Raw genomic sequence first — 20,913 nt, 5'->3', positions numbered from 1 at the left:
TGTGTCCTTGCTGGTGCAATTCCAGAATTGATGTTGGTAACACTGTTCTGGTTTTTTTGGAAAATTTTCTGGTGTTCTAAATATATTAGAGTCTGATTTAGCATATTTATACAGTACATGGTATAATAATTTTGTTAATTACCCATTCATATATTTAGTAAGCATAACTAAAAAGAAATTCTGATTTTATGTGCTATATAAATATATCAAAAAAATCAATTTGCCAAAAATATTTTAACTGAAAATGCACAATCTTATTTGAAATTTATATTTAAACAAATCCAAAACTTTAGTTGGAAATTATTTTTACTGTAATAGTTATAAATATTCCCCAAAATGGAAACTCTGTAGTACAGTGTAACTGCTCGACTTCCAAAACATTCGAAAACCGATGATCAAGGGGTAGTCAGAAAAATCCATTGAAAAAATGGATAAATATGCCTTGGAAGCCGTTCAACGAAAACATTCACTTCCGGGTTGTCGATGTTCAGGTTCCGAATTGTTCGTCAATGGAGACGTTCAAGAACCGAGATTCCACTGTATATACCATATTTACTTTAATGCACCATCAAATCTAATGCACACCTCAATTTCCAGAACCTTGAAACCAAAATTATTTGCTGGCGAATGTAAATGTGCCATTGAATCTAATGCACACTTTAATTTTTGCAACGTTATTTGGCCAAAAAAGGTGAGCATTAGATTTGAGTAAATACGGCACTTCCTTATATCGATTACAGTTTAGGGAAAAATTAAGGCACAGGAAACTTATCATACTAATTTTAACATACTTTAAAAAATTACATCATCTTCATTTTTGACTCTTAAAACTAGTCATCTAAAAAAGTTAATTAAAACTTTGAAACTGCTCAATTTTTCTATATCAGACATTGCCTGAAATAGAAAAATCTCTTTAGGATTTTTTCCATTACACACAATTTTATGTGGGAACTTTGGTGGTAGAGAAGGAAAAATAAGTAGCAGTAACCTGAGTAGTGAAAGAGAAGATCACTAGTCACCCCTGCTTAATTCTTTGTAAGACTGTTCAGATGAGTGTGATTGGTTGGTCTGCGCACTTAATGCAGGTAATGTTATGTAAGGCTCATTTTTTGTACTGAGTTTGTAGGCTGTAGAAAGCCAGTTCTAATACTAGTGTTACATGGCTTCCAGCTTCATTGAGATATTAAGTCTGTGTGAGCAGCTTGTACACATTGCTCCACCCCTTTGGATACTCTACCACCAAAAATGAATGAAAATAATAATAATTTGTTATTTTATGAAAAGTAAATGATATATATAAAGCAAATACATAGGGTGGTTCCCCCCCCCAAAATCCAGATTCCTAACAAAATTTTCAAAAATCTTCAAAAAAATATTTTACAAAAAAGGCTCTTTTTTTTTACTTCTGTGTTGGCACTTTCAGCTTGCAATCACAACACTGTTGTGAAGAAGAAAATTTGCCACTACTACATTTTCCACTGACAAAGACTTGTATAAAAAAGTATTGTTGCAAAAAGAGAAATAAATCCATAGCATAATGAATGAATGATTAATTTTTGTAAAGAAACTGTCCCTAGGAAGTATGTATGTGGTTGGCCTGGGTGACGTATTGATATATCACCCAGGACCAGTTTGAGGGCCAGAGTGTGATGGTGCCTTCACCCAGTGGTATATCAGAGGTGAAACCACCACTGCTCCTGAGGTTTCACTGGCAATGTACCATTGGGTGAAGGTGCTATCATGCTCTGGCCCTCAAACCGAGGGAGGAATAAGCCATGAGGTACCTTGGCATGCTGGGCATTGGTGGTAGAGCGAGTCCCTCCACTGCCAGAATGCGGAGGAACAAGCTCCATCATGGCTTAGCATGTCATCTGAACCAAGGCTTATGCTTATGCTGTCTTTGGAGTAACCACAAGCTGTAACCTCCCAGTGTGATATTTATGCAACATATCTACAATGGACAACACTGTAAGGCAGTGGTGGCCAAACTTGACCCTCCAGCTGTTTTTGGACTACAACTCCCATCATCCCTAGCTAACAGGACCAGTGGTCAGAGATGATTGAAATTGTAGTCCCAAAACAGCTGGAGGGCCAAGTTTGGCTACCACTGCTATAAGGAGTTTCTTATGTTCCTAACACTGCACTTTTTATCATTTATAAACTGAACAAACTAAATGAAATCTCAGCTTATAAAGGACATCATAATATTTATAGGAAGATAGTACTACTGGTACTTAGTGTTCATCATTTATATAAAACTTTTAATTTTATAAAGTACTCTGTAATCTCTATTGACACATTCACAACAGCTCTGAGCAGGACACTTGTTTCTTTGCTACAGATTGGAAACTGGGGAAGATTATTGTCCGGGAACTGCCATCAGCTCAGAGGTGGGAGATAGAGGGGGGTTGTGTTACAGGGAGCCTCCGAAAATCTTGCGAAGCAGTTCCTCTTCCGGCGAGGAGGAAAGCCCAACCTCCAGTGGAGAAGAGGTGCAAGGGGCAGAGGATGCTAGAGAGAGCCTTAACACCGCACCTAAGCAAGCCAGAGAGGAGGAAAGCACACCCCTACTGTCCCCAGTCATGTGCAGTAGTTTGAGGCACAGGGAAGGGCGAAAAAGGCCCGGGGTGATGAAACTTTTATGTTGGGGGAGGTACAAAAACAGATCGCTCCCGGATTCTGCTAGCGATTGAGCCAGACATGAACTTATGACGCTCTTCACTGTAAATAGCTTGCACCAAAATAAAGCCTGTAAAAGACAGGTTGGAGTCCTGCCTGGTTACTCTTGAGCAACCACAAGAGCACCTGACAATTATCTTCCATGACCAAGGTGAAGCTTGAACCCAGACAAGGCCTTTGGTATACCCCCTGGCTTCTTAATCCATGTTAGCTATATTTTAGCTAAACAAGTAGCCTCTTGCAGGTCTTTTACACGACATCAAAGTTGTTGAAATTCGACATCTGAATTTTCAAGCAGAAATACAGCAGATGACTAATTTGGAAGTTAAGCATTTTAACACTGTTGTATTGCAACAGGTGGTTAAATGGGTTCCTATACATAATAACTGCAAAATTATTTCACTCTAGCCTGTTTCTTGAATCTTGTAAATTCTGTAATTATAAGCTGTTTTAGAACAAAGATGGGAAATGGTACTTGTATGTACTAAATAACTGGAATCATCATTAGTTTGGTTGCAAAAGTAGTCTAGTCCCTTTTGTTTAGAAATGGCTTGCCATTGCTATTATTGGGGTGACCCAGAAGTTTAGTTTTCTTACTTATTTCTTCTTACCAGTTTTCTTTTAAACATACACCTTACATTTGCTCCCTGAAGGTAAAATGAAGGTGGCTGTCACAAAATATTCCAGAGAAATGCCATTTTGATTTTGTTGGTGGTTCTAAAGGGGGTGTCATTGTCCCCATATGGCCTTTATATATACAGAATGGGCAGCATGGATACATTCCTGTGCCGGACTATGAGAGAGGGGGAAAGTTAAGTGTGTCCTGACAACCTTTACCAGCAGCTGCTTTACTTACCGGGCTTTAAGGGAAGGGGAAGGAGCTGAACTGGTATGTATGAGTCACTAGATGCAGCCCTTATAGGATTCAAGGACTCTGACCAGGCAGTTGTAGCTGGCTCCTTCCTCCTCAGTCCTCTTCCAGATACAGTGCGTCATAGGATCTAATGCCATCGTTTGCTACCTCTCTATCTTCCAAGAGGCATTACAGTGGTACCTCGGGTTACAGACGCTTCAGGTCACAGACTCTGCTAACCCAGAAATAGTACCTCGGGTTAAGAACTTTGCTTCAGGATGAGAACAGAAATCGTGCGGTGGCAGCGGGAGGCCCCATTAGCTAGAGTGGTATCTCAGGTTAAGAACAGTTTCAGGTTAAGAACGGACCTCCAGAACGAATTAAGTTCTTAACCCGAGGTTAAGAACTGTATCAGAGTGCAAGGACATGTTCCAGCCATGCAACAACACTTAGATGTGATACGGCGCCAGTGAGGCGGGTGGCCTTGGGAGAGCTCAAAGGCCAGAGAGAGGACAAAGAGCTGCATTTGGCTTTGAAGCCTGAGGTTTCCCACTACTGGGCTAGATAATGTCCTGTATTTTCTTAGGGGAGAGATAAAAGACCAGACTGATGAAACCATTTTTCATATGTATTTTTATTGATTTAAATTTGTTTTCCAATTCTTCACTGAAGTCCTTGAAGTGGCTTATAACATCCACAATTCTGTTAAAAGCCTTACAGTGTAATAAGCATAAAAAAGAAGTTAATCCAAGAGACGTGAGTGTGAGTGGGGGAGAAAAGACATTAGAAAACAGAAATATAGAATACTGAGAAATATAGAATACCGAGCAGAATGAAAATGATTTTGTTTAAAAATAAAAAATCCTGCCACACATAGAATATGTTAATTTGGAAGGGAGCTGCAGAAGGGACTTCTTTGAGCTGTTCAGAAGTAGGCATATAATGGGACCTTTGCCTGCATACTCATCCCCGGAGTTCTCTCTTACAGTGCAGCTAGTGCTGCTGTGATGGGGAAGGTGACATCATAGCTGAACCCAGGAGCTTGTAGTGATGGTGTATTTGCCTGCCTGCCTCCAACAGAACCATTTTAAATTAGAAAAAATAGCCTTAATTTAACACTGACAATTGTTTAACAAACAAGAAATGAGCTTTCACTCTACAAGTGGAATGTAAGAAAATTCATACGTTGTCCTTCTCAAAAATCAAAGTCAATACTTGTCTTTGGTTGTAGCTAAATACTTATTTAATATAGTATTACTAACTTGTGCATTGCCACCTACAAGGTAATTACTGTGTTACTTTGCTTCTGTGGTGTGTGAGACCAGTTACTAATAGTTTTAATTGACTCACAAGGGAGTACAAACCTATTCTTGGGAGCCATATCCTGTTTTCAGTATTGCATTTTACATTAGTTGTACAATAGGAGGCCCTATTGATTGTTCCACCACTCTCAGAATCTGGGGGATAAGAGAGGGAGAGGACATTCTCTATAGCAACCCCTAAGTTGTGGAACTCCCTCTCTGCATGGATGTGTCTGGCATCTTCTTTATATAGCATTTGGCAAATGCTGAAGACATACCTCTTTACCCTGACTTTGGATAGCTGATATGTATATTTTTAGGTCCGACCTTATTTCTGTGATTGTAAGTTGTTTTAACTGTTTTAACTATTGAGTTTTAGTTGTTGTAACGGCTCTGGGGCCTAAGGTGAAGGGTGGATTGATGATGATGATGATGATGATGATGGATGAAATATTTTTTCATAAGCTTTAAATTCCCTGTTAATGATGGGCTAATGTTGCACATGTTAAAAAGCTGCCTTGTTTATGTGAGAAATTCTAGGACTATTCAGATTTCTTATATCTTGGCATTCCTAGTTGAAACCTTCATTTTTATTTGCTTTATTTTAGATCTTCCAAAGCAAAAGACACCATGGCTACAGAGATTGGATCACCGCCGCGGTTTTTCCATATGCCAAGGTTTCAACACCAGGCCCCCCGACAACTGTTCTATAAGAGACCTGATTTTGCTCAGCAACAGGCAATGCAGCAGCTCACTTTTGATGGAAAACGTATGAGAAAAGCTGTGAACCGAAAAACTATAGACTATAATCCTTCTGTAATCAAGTATTTGGAGGTATGTTCAGAACCTGTTGTACCTGCAATTGTTACAAAATGTTTTAGCTTAAAAGACAAAATAAGCAAAGAATTACTAAGCATGGACTTCTAGTTAGTAGAGCTTTTGCCAAATATTTTGTGAAAAAAAGCTTAAAATGCTGAGAGTAGCTATGGAAAAGGAGGGATTCGGTTCCCAAGTCTGAACCATTTCTCATTATGCACTTAAAAAATTCACACCAAAAATGCCCTTGAAAGAGGGGGGGAAATTATGCTTCTTATCAGCCCTCAGGAGACTAATATAAACACCAGTTCATCTTTCATATCAGGTATGTGAAACCTAGGGAAACAACAACACTTAGAACTGTTGTTTACTTTGCTTGCCAGTGAAAGGTTACTTTCCTGCCCTAACTAATGAATGTTTAAGACTCAAGCACTAAGCTTTAACTGTGGTCTGATCTCTTTAAAGCACTGGTGTCTTAACCTGTGGGCCTTCAAACGTTGCCAGACTACAGCTTCCATCATCCTTGACCATTGACCATGGTGGTTGGCCTTGGGAGTTGGAATCCAACATATACCGTATTTTACGCTCTATAGGACGCACTGGACCATAGGAGGGGGAGATCGGGGGGGGGGGAATTCTTGTTCTCCCCCTCTAAAACAAGGTGCGTTCAAGGTGCATTCACCCAAAGCCTCCAGAGCGCAGCGAGAGTTCCCTCTGGGCTCCGGAGGCTTCAGGTTCCTTTTGACCTGCTCTTTGGGGCTGGCGGGGGGAAGCGCTGCTTTCCCCCACCGCCAGCCCCAAAGAGCAGATCGGGGAACAGCGCAAAGGCTGCACGCAGCCTTGCCGCTGCCCCCCGAGCTTGTGGGGCAGGCGGGGGGAAGCGCTGCTTTCCCCCACCGCCAGCCTCAAAGATCCCTGAAGCCTTTAGAGCGCAGCGCAAGTTCCCTCTGCGCTCCAAAGGCTTCGGGGACAGCCTTTGGTGCCTCCGCAGGGCAGCGGGGTGCAGACATCCCGCTGCCCTGCGGAGGCTTTGCGCAGCCATCCCCAAGCTAGAACAGCGAGTCTTGCTGTTCTGGCTTCGGGGACAGCCTTTCTAGCCTCTGCAGGGCAGCAGGGTGAAGGCAGCACCCTGCTGCCCTGCAGAGGTTTTGCGCAGCTAACCCCAAGCTAGAAGAGCGAGACGGAGCGTTCCGCAGCGCTCCGTTTCCCTGTTCTGGCTTTGGGCTTAGCCGCGCAGCCTTCATTCGCTCTATAGGACACACACACATTTCCCCTTAATTTTTGGAGGGGAAAAAGTGTGCCCTATAGAGCGAAAAATACAGTATATAGTGTGTCACAGGTTAGCTACTGCTACCCCAGAACAGAAGTGGATTTAGAGGAGCATGACCAGTTTGCCCACACTGGGCACCAAGCCGACAGGGCACCACAGGAGGCGCTGCAACAGTGACAAACAATGGAACACTAGAAGTGGGGGCACCAAATTTTGGTGTCTCACAGAGCGCTACTGAATTTTTAAAGCCCAAAGTCGTTTATTGCCTGGAGAGTGTTTCCCATTCTGAGTGCGATGTGGGATTTTGTTTATCTTGTGGCCTGATTCGAACTGGTGCACTGTGGTAGCAAATTTGAAGAGGAAGGGTTTTTTTTGTTTTTTTTTTGTTTTTACTTTGGGACATTGAGTTCAAGTTCTTGAACTGATTTGCACTGATTTGAAGAAGGAAATTGCCTGTTCCTTCTAGAAAATGAAACACGCTGCATTCCTTTTCCAAAAATAGCACTACCCTGTAGGCACAGATAGGCAAACATTGTTTCTCATTTGGTACAAGCTAGCTAGCATGTTTTAACCAATAGTATTAATGAAAATGTTTTTTCATCTTTTCAGAACAGAGTATGGCAAAGAGACCAACGGGATATGCGGGCAATTCAGCCTGATGGAGGGTATTATAATGATGTAAGTACACATGTTTATTTATCCCCTGGACAGTAAACCATTTTTCTTCTTCCTAAAAGATTGAAAAATTGGTTTAAGCTGTAATTCTCTGTTTAAGTGTGGGAGAAGTGAATAACAACATTAATTGTACTATAGAAACTTGATTTTACAAGTGGGTTTGAAAGAAGATGCATTCATTTAGTCACATTCTAGTAAGATGATCCTGCTAAAGCTCTAGACATGGATTGAAAGATCCTATTATGTGAGCAGAAAGCACTTTGGCTCTGTGTTTATGTGTGAGAGAGGACTGCCTGGGAGGACTGCTTCCATGGTTTTTATCGAAGCAGAAGTGCCTTCTGTTCTCATGGTGGGATTTCTGGATCCAAGCCATATTGTAATATAATTCTGAAGATCAGAATGATGTTAGGTATGATTTTGTAGTGTCTCCGCCAAAATTGAGATTCTTTGGCTTACTCATGCAAGAACATAAGCTTGCAAACAATTTTTTAAAAGACTGTTTCCACGTATTAAGTACCAAGAATAACTTTTAATATGTTTTCCTCTCTTTTAGCTGGTCCCTCCTATAGGAATGTTGAACAATCCTATGAATGCTGTAACAACAAAATTTGTTAGAACATCTACCAATAAAGTAAAATGTCCAGTATTTGTTGTTAGGGTAAGTATAGTGTTATACTCCATGGCACAGTGGTAAATTGCTAAGAATATAGCATGCCAGTAGTAGCTGTTTTATGGATTTTTTTAGTTCTGTTTTTGTTTTAATCAGTGTTGTAATTCTGTTGTTTATCTTTTGTTGTCTGTTGCTGTGTACTGTATTGTAGACAGGGTGATTTATAGATACAATAGATACTACTACTACTAATATTAATAATAATAACTTTTCAGAATGGATATCTTTTTATGGGACACAGTAATAGTGCAAAGTATTTTTGTCAGAAATGGACAGATTATTCATCCAATAGTATTCAAGCACTGGAAGCAGGGCATGGGGCAACAAATAAATACCAGAATGTGGGATGGAGGGGTGTACAGACAGTGTTTAAGTGAACCCAATACAGGCAGAGCTGCAGAATACAACTCTGCACACTACATGTTGTCTGTCCTTGCGATAGACACTGCTATAGTGTCAGGGCAACAATTTGTGTTCTAATATATCTTAATTCTTGTCTTCCAGTGGACTCCAGAAGGGAGGCGCTTAGTTACTGGGGCTTCAAGTGGCGAGTTCACCTTATGGAATGGGCTTACTTTCAACTTTGAAACAATATTACAGGTAAATCACTATCAAAACTGTCTTGATCAGTACTTCTTTCAGTAATCTGCTTTCTTGCCACTGTAAACAGATGGAGAGTCAGCACTGTTTTGAGCTTTATGCTTCTTGCCTTTGGCTATTGAGATTTTGATTGATTAATTTAAATCTTAGCATTTTTGTCATTCTCTGATATGAGAGACATTTCCGTTCCATTGGTGATAAAAAAAATCAAATTTGTAGACAAAATACTGACTCATTACTAAGTAATACTTACTATAACGCTGCTGAAGCTTTAATAACAGTCCTCACAAAATGAATGTATGGATCTATATATAAGGCATTGTCTTCATTCTTATATCTACCTAAATTGAAATTAGAAAAAATCGTATTAAAAGAAAAGTGATGGTGCATGATATCATTCGAGTATGCTCACTAGAGGTCTTCCTTTATTTTTGACTTTGTAGGCTCATGACAGTCCAGTGAGAGCTATGACTTGGTCACACAATGACATGTGGATGTTGACAGCAGACCATGGGGGATATGTGAAATATTGGCAGTCGAACATGAACAACGTCAAGATGTTCCAGGCACATAAGGAGGCGATTAGAGAGGCCAGGTTTATACACAATATACCATTTTCTGTAGTTCCTATTTCCATGATTAGACTGTTCTCTAAGTGTATTCTGGGTGCCGATATGCATGGGTATTGTCAGATTCTAGGAAATGTTTTGCACCACATAAACATATTTTCTTTTGTTTCCACAATTTCACTGATTTGCTGGCATATCTCTGAAATAGTGTTGTCCCGGTATCTGCCTCTGCAATATGTTAGAGATGTGTTTGTCTGCTGCATTTTGCACTGGTATTGGTTTCTTTTTATATATGATCACAATGTGTATCAGTTACTCTCTTTTTATGCTCACTTGTGTACGATAATTTCATTCCAAATAAAGAATTCAGTATTTAATAATATAATTGAATAAAATATAATCCAGAAATAAAGCAGCTGCATAGTTCTCACAACATAAAAGAGCTAAATAAAGTGAAGAACTGCTTGGCTTGGTGAGTCCAAGATTTACAGTAGCATGTAGGACCCACACCAATTTCCACATCCAGGTCATGATTAATATTGAATGGGTTATTCAAGTTTGGAATCTAAATCTGACAAGGCAACTTTAGGACATCTACCTGGTTCAGTGTCAAGTGTTCCAATTGTGCAAATGTATGCTCAGTATAACAAGTGAACTGAGATTTCCTTGCTGAGATGCATGTGAAGAATGCTTACAATCTTTAGCAAATAATGCAAGTGGAAGAAATCTTACTCATTTAAAGTGTGTCTGAAGAGGAGCTGAAGAAGAAACTAGACCTACCGAAAAAGTTTTGATGCTGTCCATTGGAGAAGAAGATTCATTACCATAGAAGCACTTTCTGCTGAATTTATCATTTTTCCTTTGATGCAGACTTTTCTGGCAAAGTTTAACCAGATGTGACCTCATAGGTGTATGCTATTGTATCTGTGAAGTGGATTTCTCCAAACAAAAAGTTTATCTCACATATGAAACGTTCCAGCAATTTCAGGGGGAATGACTGTTTGAATAATCTCAACAAGAGCATTACTTGATTCTTCACTGCATCACAAAGGATGTGGCTCCCCATCTGTAACTGATGATGGTCCAACCAAATGCCTAACATAGCTCAATAAGAAACTGATGCCTGGCTCTCCACAATTTACAACAAGCTTTTTAAGTTCTGAAGCATATTCTATGACTCTAATGTTTCACTGGAGTGGCAAATCTCTTCTCAGTAACTTTTTCTGCATATATAGGCCATATGATATGTTTTTATTCTTATTTTTAGTAAGCAAGTACTTTTACCTGTCTTCCCCCACCCCCTTGTATTTTGAAATGTTATCTGTGGATGAAGAAATAAGCTTAGTATTAACACTCTTGGGATTGCCTATTTCCATCCTTCTTTCAAAAGCATGGAATGCATGCTTTTGTCAGTTTCACATTTTATACAGATGATGCAGAGAATTGCACATCTATTCAACTGTGGGTGGAACAGTGCAAAGTGTAAGTTCCCCTTTGGTTGGGGAACAAAATGCAGGAAAAAGTGCTTTTGCTGCATCAAAGTACAGAGCTGAGCTCTCAGTTATGCAAACGGACTCAATTATGTCAACGGACTGAAGTATATTTTTCCAGGCACAATATGTTCCAATTTCTCCATCAGTATATTAACACTTTAGCTAAATTTTGCCCTGTCTGAGAAGTTTAGATATGTTAAATGCTGACTTCTTTCCCCTGCTGTGTGTCTTCATGTAACAGTTTCTCACCCACGGATAATAAATTTGCTACATGCTCTGATGACGGCACTGTTAGAATCTGGGACTTTCTACGTTGCCATGAGGAGAGAATTCTTCGAGGTATGTGCACCAGAAAGTACTGATTGAGATATATGAATAGAGAGAAATTATTTGTAGTTGCCTACATAAGGACTATACAAAAACCTCAAATTCCAGCACCCCATCCTTAATAATTCAATCAGTTGTATCACAAGGTTTACAAACCTATTAGTTACTGTTTATGATCTTTATGATCTGTTTAAATTGCTTTAACGTTGGAGCGTTGTGTACTATGATTATTCCCTACTCCCAGGACTGTTGAAACATCTGTGTAGGAAAGCAAGCTGAATGCCCAGTTTCATGTGCCCATTTCTGTATATAACAATTGTAATGAGTTATACCAGAAACACTTTCTCAAGAAGAAGGGGTATTTCCCCTCAAAAATGTAACTTGTTGATGCTATCCATTTTCATGTGCCTGTATCAGACTATGCCACCTTATGGAAAGTGCAGCTTTTCATCAAGTAAATGCCATATAAGAACAGGATCCTTGGAATCCCCTGACTTCCCACATGGTGTGGACACTACAAAGTTTTAGGGAACGAATTACTGTTTCTAATAGCATAAAGTTAGGTAAAATACATCTTTTACTGAGAAGCAATAAAGTTTTCAACATATTCATAGACTTTTTTATTTGACAAGATTTATATACCGCTTAATTAATAAAAACACCTCTTAAGTGGTTTACATTACAAGGATCTGAAATATATACTAGACAGCGAGAAGCAGGAATTGTAGCAACACTGCTTTCATTTTCATTATATCACACGGTATTTTAGTATTCATTTTGTAGGAAAGTTTACCTAGTATTTTTTTATTTTTTTGTAGCCTGACTTGATGTCAATACAGAAAATAAATAGCAAACATTCAGAGACTATTACACTTTAGGAAGTAAAGGGTTTGTGGTTTGGTTTTGTGTTTGACTCTTGATGCATTACCTCCTAATAGTTTAACTCTGAAGAAATCCTGAACTCTAAACTTTTATTTTGGGCTTCAATAAGGTTCTCCTGTATTACTTTAGGAAATAGGAATTGTTCACGAGAAACATTTCTTCAGAATTATATCTGAAACAGCCCCCCTCCGGTTTCTTAAGTTTCCACAATTGTCAGATAATATATACACACAGAATACAATCCAGACATTGAGCTCTGTCTCCCTTTTTGTAGGCCATGCATATACTACCTCCATTTGAAATACAAAAGTGGAAGCAAAAGAAATAAACATGCTAAATTTACAATCCTGCCAAACACTACTTTTGTTCTTAAAAACTTTGGGGCAGTAGACAGAGAATCATATGCAGATGTACTTCCTCCCTTACCTTCTTAGAGCCTGATACTAAGTTCATTCTGCTACAAAATAACTTGTAAAAATGATACCTTACAATCTACCATATTTTTCGCTCTATAGGATGCACCCGACCATGGGACGCACCTTGTTTTAGAGGGGGAGAACAAGAAGAAAAAAATCTCCCCCCCCCCCTCAGCGCTGAAGGGGGAGATTTTTTTCCCTCTTGTTCTCCCCCTCTAAAACAAGGTGTGTTCTGTGCGTTCAAGGTGCATTCACCCGAAGCATCCGGAGTGCAGTGGGAGTTCCCACTGCGCTCTGGAGGCTTCAGACGGCTACCTTGGAAAACTGGAGAGCAATGAGGGGTCGCTGCGCACTGACCCATCTCACTCCCCAGGCTTCAGTGAAGGCAACCCGAAGCCTCAGAAGCGCGGCAGGAGTTCCCGCTGGGCTCCGGAGGCTTCGGGTTCCTTTTGACCTGGTCTTTGGGGCTGGCGGGGGGAAGCACTGCTTTCCCCCACCACCAGCCTCAAAGACCAGGTCAGGGAGCAGCGCAAAGGCTGCACGCAGCCTTTCCGAGCTTGTGGGGCGGCGGTGGGGGGAAGCGCTGCTTTCCCCCACCACCAGCATCAAAGATTTCTGAAGCCTTCGGAGCGCAGCGCGAGTTCCCGCTTCGCAGGCTTCGGGTTCCTTTTGCTGAAGCCGGGAGAGCAAGACTTTCCTGGCTTCAGCGAAAGGAACCTGAAGCCTCCGGAAGGCAGCAGGAACTCGCACTGCACTCCGAAGGCTTCAGGCGGCTATCCCTGAAGCTTGGGGTGCGAGAGGGGTCGGTGCGCACCTGCTGCGTTCCGGAGGTTTCACGTTGCTATCACTGAAGCCAAGGAGCCTGCATTCACGCCATAGGACGCAGACACATTTCCTCTTAACTTTTGGAGGGGGAAAAGTGCATCGTATAGAGTGAAAAATACGGTAATTATATGCATGTTTACACAGAAGTAAATTCAACTGAGTTCTGTAAGACTTACATAAATGTGTAAACATTTGAAGCTTGAAAGATGCAACTTCATCTTACTCCCCCAGCCATTAGCAACCTCCTGCAGCCTATCCTGCAACCATTTCCAAGCAGATTTGGGGAGAGGGTGCTGATGGGTGCAGAGGGAAGGAGAAGGCTGGAAAGCCCTGTTCCATGAACAGAACAGAAATTAGAATCTAAACTGTTAGGATTTGGCATATAAGCTTTCTTCTCTCCCCCCACCCCACCTTTATAAATTAAACATAAAGATCCATTTAAATTGGGGTTTAAGCCCAGTTTTGGCACATAACTGCTTTGGTGGTCCTGTATAATGACCTCTGTCTGAGTTAGCGGTTGGTGGCACCGCTTTGCAGTGCTTCCGGTCCTACTTGGATAGACATTTCCAGAGGGTGATGCTTGGGGAGTTCTTTTCAGTCCCGTGGAGCCTTCAGTGTGGATTTCTCAGGGTTCAATTTTATCCCCCGTGCTGTATAACATAAACCACTGAGTGGGGTTATCCGGAGTTTTGGAGTACGTTGTCAGCAATATGCTGATGACACACAGTTCTTCTCCTTTACATCTGCAGGTATGGCAGTTGTCTTGCCTCAGTAATGGACTGGATGAGAGCCAACAAACTGAAGCTGAATCTAGATAAGGCTGAGGCACTGTTAGTGGGGGTGGGGTGGAGGTTTCCCTAGACTGGATGGATGGGAAATTACCTGCTCTTGATGTGGTTACACTTCCTCTGAAGGAGCAGGTACGCAGCTTGGGAAGACTTCTGGATCCTTTGCTGTCTCTTGAGTCTCAAGTGGCCTTGGTAGTGCAGAGTGCCTTCCGCCATCTTGGGCTAGTGCCCCACCTACGCCCTTGTCTGGACAGGGATAGCCTAACTACTGTTGTTGAGGCTCTGGTAACCTTTAGGTTAGATTACTGTAATGTATTATACATAGGGCTGCCTCTGAAGATAGTTCAGAAAATTCAGCTTGTGAACAGTTTGGCAACCAGGCTGCTCACCGGGGCAAGACGGCTTGAGCATATTACACAGATCCTGGCCTAGCTGCCAATTATTTTCCAGGCCCAGTTCAAGTGCTGGTTCTGACGTATAAAGCCTGAAATGGCTTGGGACTGCAGTACCTCAACGACCACCTCTCTCCATATGAACCTACCCAGACCCTGCGATAACCCCTTTCTCATGTGCCGCCTTCACAGGAGGTTTGGAGGGTGGCAACACAAGGATGGGCTTTTTCTGCAGTGGCTCCCCATTTGTGGGCAGGGTTTGCCTGGCACCTTCATTATACACCTTTAGGTACCAGGTGAAAACATTCTACTTCAACCAGGCCTTTGGCTGACTTAACGTCCTATTTCAAATGTGTAAGGGGTGGGGGGAGCAGGGGTTATTGGTTAATTTTGTTCTTGTTCTTTTAATTACGTGTTTTTATTTTGTATTTTTATGTTGTGAACCACCCTGAGATCTACAGATGAAGGGTGGTATACAATTTCAAAATAATATTAATAATATTGGCAGCTGATGCAAACTTCCATCAAAATGTGTTAGACTGTATAGTCTGTGACCCTTTAGGTGTTGGATTTCCAAGTCCCAACTTCAGTCCCATTCAGCATCAGCAGACAGAGATGATGGGACTTGGAGTCCAACAACATACATGGGGGAGGCACAAAGGTTCCCCATAGTTAGCTACACATAAAATGTTTTTCTTTAAGGAAGCTTACTTGGGTCATAAATAGAACAACTTGTGTTTATTAGCGCCTTCTTCATATATGTATGTATTCTTGCAAGTAAAAAAAAAAAATCCTGCTCCTTCCTACTTGTGAGTAGAAAAGACTGACCTTGGTACAGGTCTTCCTCCATGCTTTTGGTATATAAAACCTGTAAATCAGGGATTTCCAACCTTTTTGGGCTCAGGAACATTTGGAAGTATAAGGAACTGTTGTGTTCGCCACAGAATACCTGTTTTATAGAAGCAAAACTGACAATGCTCAGAACCCTGCAAAGCTGCCAACCCCCCCCCCCCAAACAAATAAGACACAGACGAAATGTCAGACATTATCCTCCCAAACGGCCAAACCCTCAAACGAAAAGCCTTCCGTCACTATCTTTTGAAAATAAAAAATGAGGAGGAGTTTGGCAGGTCCCATAGGGTGTGTCTGAGGGTGACAGCACACACTGTGTTGTGGACTCCAGCTTTAAAAAGTGTTCAGAACGTTGATAGGAAAACTTAAATAGGTAACTTTAAGCAACTTCTTCCACCAGACCCCAATGCACTGAAAGATGGCATAGTTTTATTTATGCAGGTGTTAAAAGTCAGCTCTCCCTACTTGTTGCTGTCCAGTGGTCCAGAACATTGGACCACCTTCTTCACTGTCTGGCAAACAAGTAGAAGGAGAATTCACAGGTAAGCAAATTATGTTTTTAATGAACTATAGATTAAAACTTGTATAGTGAAATCATAAGCATCTTTGTTCAGAAGTAACTCACACTCATTTTACTCCCTATTAAGTTTGGGATTGCAGCCTTAGCATAGATGTTAACAGCCAAACAATCCTACATAGCACAGCTCTACCTAGTTCTATTTGTGTGGACTAAATGACTAGCAGGGATGTTGTACTATGATAGACCCAGTCTCCAGAAATCCATCATACTCAGCTAGCTTATAACTCATAAAATTCCTTACTGTACCAGTCTGTTTTTATATTAAACTATAAATACTGTTTTGGGCACTCCATATGAATCTGTCAACAAACATGACATTTGATACACCAATCTTAGATCACACAACTTAGATGATACCACCTGCATCATAGAACAAAGAGCTTCTCCTAATCTTCCATGAGATTCCCAACATCTCATTCAAATACACTCTTGAAAATCTGCTTTGCTGAAGTATTGCAATTTAGAACTAAAGTAGGAGAAACTGTGGAAGATAAGGCTCAGAGATCTGGGCTGTTACAATAAAACTGAAAGTTTTTCACAGAAAAACCTCTTTAAGGATAATATCTGTTTATGAAACTGAAGCTTCAAACTAAGCCATCTGTAGTATTTCTATTTCATGATGGGTTTTAAAAAATTAGCTTTCTGAAAATTGCCTTGTTTGATCCTCAGCTTTCCCTCTTGATTATTTTTATAAGTAAACTAATTATCAGGTAAAAAGAATTTTGTCCCTTGAAATATTTATAATCATCTAAAATTTTGATTTTAAAAAAATCCTAAATCCATTTTTCTACCAACTTTGAAAAAGTATAATTATAAAAAGAGCATAGAAAAAGCAATTAGTTTGGTCGCATAAGTGATCATGTTGGTTATGTGAATAGTGATGGAGCCTATAAATGCATTCTAGGCATTTGTACATGCTTGGATGCCCCAAACATATCAAGCAGTGGTGTATCTACTGTATAGAAAACTACAGCTACTTCAGTTGGCAGATTATTTGTGTAACAAATCATATTTTTCTGTTTCCCTATCTCCCAAGAATTCATTATGGGGAGTTAGTAAATGCATTGCTGCTGATTTAAGGCAATGGATTTCAAGCCGTTCCCAGAAAACCTGTTTTCTCAGAAATTTGTTGAGCTCCTCAGACATTATCAGCCAGGTCCTTTGAAAGATGTCGTGCCCACTACTTGCCACTCACCTTTTTCTGCTGTCACTTGTCATTTTATACAAGGCGATGGTGAGACCCAGTAGACTTGACCAACATGCTTCATGTATCAAGTATGTGCTCTAAAACACTTTCAAGAATCCTCTACAATGCACAGTGGTTCCTTGGCACAAAAGTTCCCTGAAACTAGAAAGATTGAAAGCCAGACTGAAGGCATGTTTAAGGTAGTAGCATTCTCATTGTTACACTAAATGGTACGTGCAGGATCTACCTTTGAGGGGTTCATAAATTATACAGGTCATACTGGGTGTGGAATGATATTTTTATGATAGTGCTCTTCATATGAGTTCACTCGGCGGGATTAAAAAAGTAGAAACAAATGAACTTTTTATAGGCTCATTCAGCCTCCAGCAGATGTGAATTCTGAGGTTCTGGCAAATATAGACAGTGTTGCACAACATACGCTTTTCTTCTCCCAGTAGTGTTTGAAATACTCTTGTGTGAATTTTTTTGTTTGATTATTGAGCCTGTTAAACTTGGGTTCTCTTCATCTGGAGTATGAAATATATTCCATACATCTAAATAAGCTGGATTTGGCATGACTTGATGGGCATTAGTTTGGGCTCAGATTTGTCATTGTATGAATCCATTTAACTAGGTACTGCTTTCCAGGTCAGAAACAGAATGTGTCAACATAGACAACTGATAGCAAATTTGATCACAACAGTCAAATACTGCTAAGAGAAATTTGGGTTGTTGGCTGGTTGGGCACCGAATCTTCCTTTTAGGCTGGAGGGTGTCCTGTGGTCTAAACCACTGAGCTTCTTGGGCTTACTGATCAGAAGATTGGTGCTTTGAATCCACCTGGCAGGGTGAGCTCCCATTGCTCTGTTTCAGCTTCTGCCAACCTAGCAGTTCGAAAGCATACCAGTGCAAGTAGATAAACAGGTGATGGGAAGGTAAATGGTGTTTCTGTGCACTCTGGTTTATGTCATGGTGTTCCGTTGTGCCAGAAGCAGTTTAGTCATGCTGGCCACATGACCCAGAAAGCTGTTTGTGGTCAAACGCCTGCTCCCTCAGTCTGAAGCAAGATGAGCACCGCAACTCCATAGTCCCCTTTGACTGGAATTAACCATCCAGGGGTCCTTGTCCTTGTCCTTTACCTTTATCTTTATCTTTACTTTACCCTTAAGTCAGAAGTTTTCTGGCTGTTTCCAGAAATCATATCCTCATTAATTCCTCTGACAATGGATGGATTCATTCCCTTTTGGATAAGGTTTTGAAACAAGCAACTGTCTTACATCTACATGTCATGGAATTCTTTGCCCTTTTCCAAATAAGTGTTCGGAGATTAGCATGATAAAGAGATACGGCTTGTAGCCATGGTCAGCTGCTTACACTTCGAATTTGGAAGGACAAATTATCTTTTTAAATTTAGTTTATCTTTATACCATTGATGATGTGACTCTTGGATCTGTGTAGTACTTGCAGGGCCACAGGTTCTCCACCCTTACTCTTGAGGTAATTCTTATATCTGGTAGGGAGATCTCGGACTATACACAACCTCTTCAAGACGTCCATAGAGGAGTTAAGCGTTTTCATCTCCTAAACACTGAGGTTTACAACCTGGGGTACTTCCAACTGCATCATTTCTCCCTGGAGCTCCAAGATTGCAGTAGTGACAAGGGACATTTATGCCTTTCTCAGAAAGGACCAAAAAAACACACCAGTTGGACTTGCCTATTGACATTCATATTTCATAGTCTTGACCTTGCAGTCTTGGTTACCCTTGTTGAGTTTGCAGGTGCTGAACATGCATTGCTTCCCCAGGGCTTCAGTTTCCTTTAGCCTCCCAGAAACATTTCAGCTTGCTGTTTTTAACTATAAAACACAACAGTAAGTGTTCATAACATGGACATTACTTCTTTCTATGTATGTATGACTCTGACCTGTATTATCTGCTGGGATCAAGTGCTTGGCTGTAAGCCTAAGTGGAATTGGTCCCTATGTTACAGGAAGAGACAAAATGGTTGTTTAGGTGATTTGGGAAGATATGCAAGTTCCAAATGAAAGTACTGTTCATTAATCTTCCCCAGGATAGATTAAATTTCCCTTTCTCGTGTTATCCTAGAACTGTAAAAATCAGATACGCAGGGTCACTGAAACGTAGGATAGTCTAGATGCAGGTCCATTTTCATGAATTCTCCTCAGATCCATGAGTAGAGGTATTCTTGGCTTTAGATTGCCAGACAGTCTAAACTTGTGGATACAAAAGCATTTTTGTTTAAGAAGGCAGTAAAATAATAGATACACAGGATTAACTGAATAATTCGGTTGACTGTTTCATTGGCTGAACATTTAAATATTTGGAATTTTGTTCATTTTCCTGAGCGTAATAACTTAAGAAATCTAAATAATTCTCAAACATTTAAAAGAACTGCAATTCATGATTGTTCTTGTATTTTCAAAATCATAAGGCTGCTGTTTTTGGTAAAGCTGCTCACATAAGAGTAATACATCTTGATGCAAATGTGTCTTTCAAGTTCAATTATATATATTATTTATATTTATAAACTGCTACTGCTGCTACTAACTTTGTAAACCACCTTGAGGTTTTTTCTTCGATCAAGGGGAATATGAATTTTGTGAAATAAATAAATAACTGCTATTCTGCTGCTAAGTACTGCTACTACCAAGTACTTTTTGAGCTGAAAGTCTCAGACACTTGATGCTTGTGTTTTTTTGTGTTTTGTTTTGTTTTTGCACAAGTATTGATTTATCCATATGATGGATGACAAGTTAGCACAACAACTGCAGTTACTTATATGGCTGGCAAACCAGTGTTTAGAGTTGGACTTGACTTGCACACCTCAAATGTTTTGATTAAGAAATCTACTTCTAGACGTTCAAAACACACGACATCTAATGCTCCCTGTCAGTGGAAGCAATTCTTTCTGCATGCAGCCCCAAATTGGCTCAATGTGAGGGGTCAGAAGAACACCCAGAGCAACTTATGAGGGAATTGTGCCATCTGGCAACCTGCAATGTTTGCATAGACAGGGTTTTGTTTTAGCACAATGTTGAATTCCACCCATAATCCTGAGTTTCATTTCTATGAAAAATAAAAACAGACTTTAGAATGGCCAAGGTATGAAGCTCTAGTATTCTTTTCTCACCTGTGTAAACAAGGTGATTGATAGTGCTCACCCCCTAGATCAGCCTTTCTCAACCTGTGGGTCCTCAGATGTTGTTGAACTACAACTCCCATCACCCCTAGCTAGCAAGGCCAGAGCTCAGGAATGATGGGAGTTGTAGTCCAACAACGTCTGGGAACCCACAGATTGAGAACCGCTGCCCTAGATGCAGAGATCTTTTGCTGTCATAGCAAGGGATCAAGTTGATCAGGGGTGAGGAACCTTTTTGGCCCAGTAGACCAGATCTTTATCCCACCCCCATCGAGGGATCACCCATTAGTCAGTCATCTGACATAATTACATCAGGTGATTGACTCCTGTCAAAGTGCATCACTTTCCACAGTGCTTCCCATATGTTCAACTATCAGCTGGTTTTCAGGTGCTGGGGGTGGGGTGGGTCTGAAAAGGCCTCACAGGCCAAATTGAGAGGTCTTGCAGGCCAGAGGATGCCTACCGCTGAAGTAGATGAAGGAAATTTATTGCATATGATTCTATTCATGTAAAGTTAAGTTATAAATGATCAAGTGGGGACAGTATTGTAGGAAACCGTATCTATGTATACTTGAGGG

General features: G+C 40.6%; 1 protein-coding gene across 3 annotated transcripts in view; it reads left to right on the top strand.

Moving 5' to 3' along the window:
• Positions 1-20,913, top strand: part of WDR33 (WD repeat domain 33) — a 54,605-nt gene that overhangs the window by 6,690 nt on the left and 27,002 nt on the right. For all 3 annotated transcript variants that reach the window (XR_014511983.1, XM_083443185.1, XM_083443184.1), the window contains exons 2-7: positions 5,442-5,667; positions 7,529-7,597; positions 8,148-8,252; positions 8,769-8,864; positions 9,308-9,459; positions 11,168-11,265. Coding sequence is in view for 2 of the 3 variants with exons in the window: in XM_083443185.1 (XP_083299311.1) it covers positions 5,464-5,667; positions 7,529-7,597; positions 8,148-8,252; positions 8,769-8,864; positions 9,308-9,459; positions 11,168-11,265 (724 nt within the window). In the remaining variant the exon portion in view is untranslated. The remainder of the gene's footprint in view (positions 1-5,441; positions 5,668-7,528; positions 7,598-8,147; positions 8,253-8,768; positions 8,865-9,307; positions 9,460-11,167; positions 11,266-20,913) is intronic.

The sequence above is a fragment of the Podarcis tiliguerta genome (assembly GCF_965153285.1).
Source record: "Podarcis tiliguerta genome assembly, chromosome: 5".
NCBI lineage: Eukaryota > Metazoa > Chordata > Lepidosauria > Squamata > Lacertidae > Podarcis > Podarcis tiliguerta.
The sequence above is the reverse complement of the archived record's forward strand: the minus strand, read 5'-3'. Positions and strand labels throughout refer to the sequence as shown.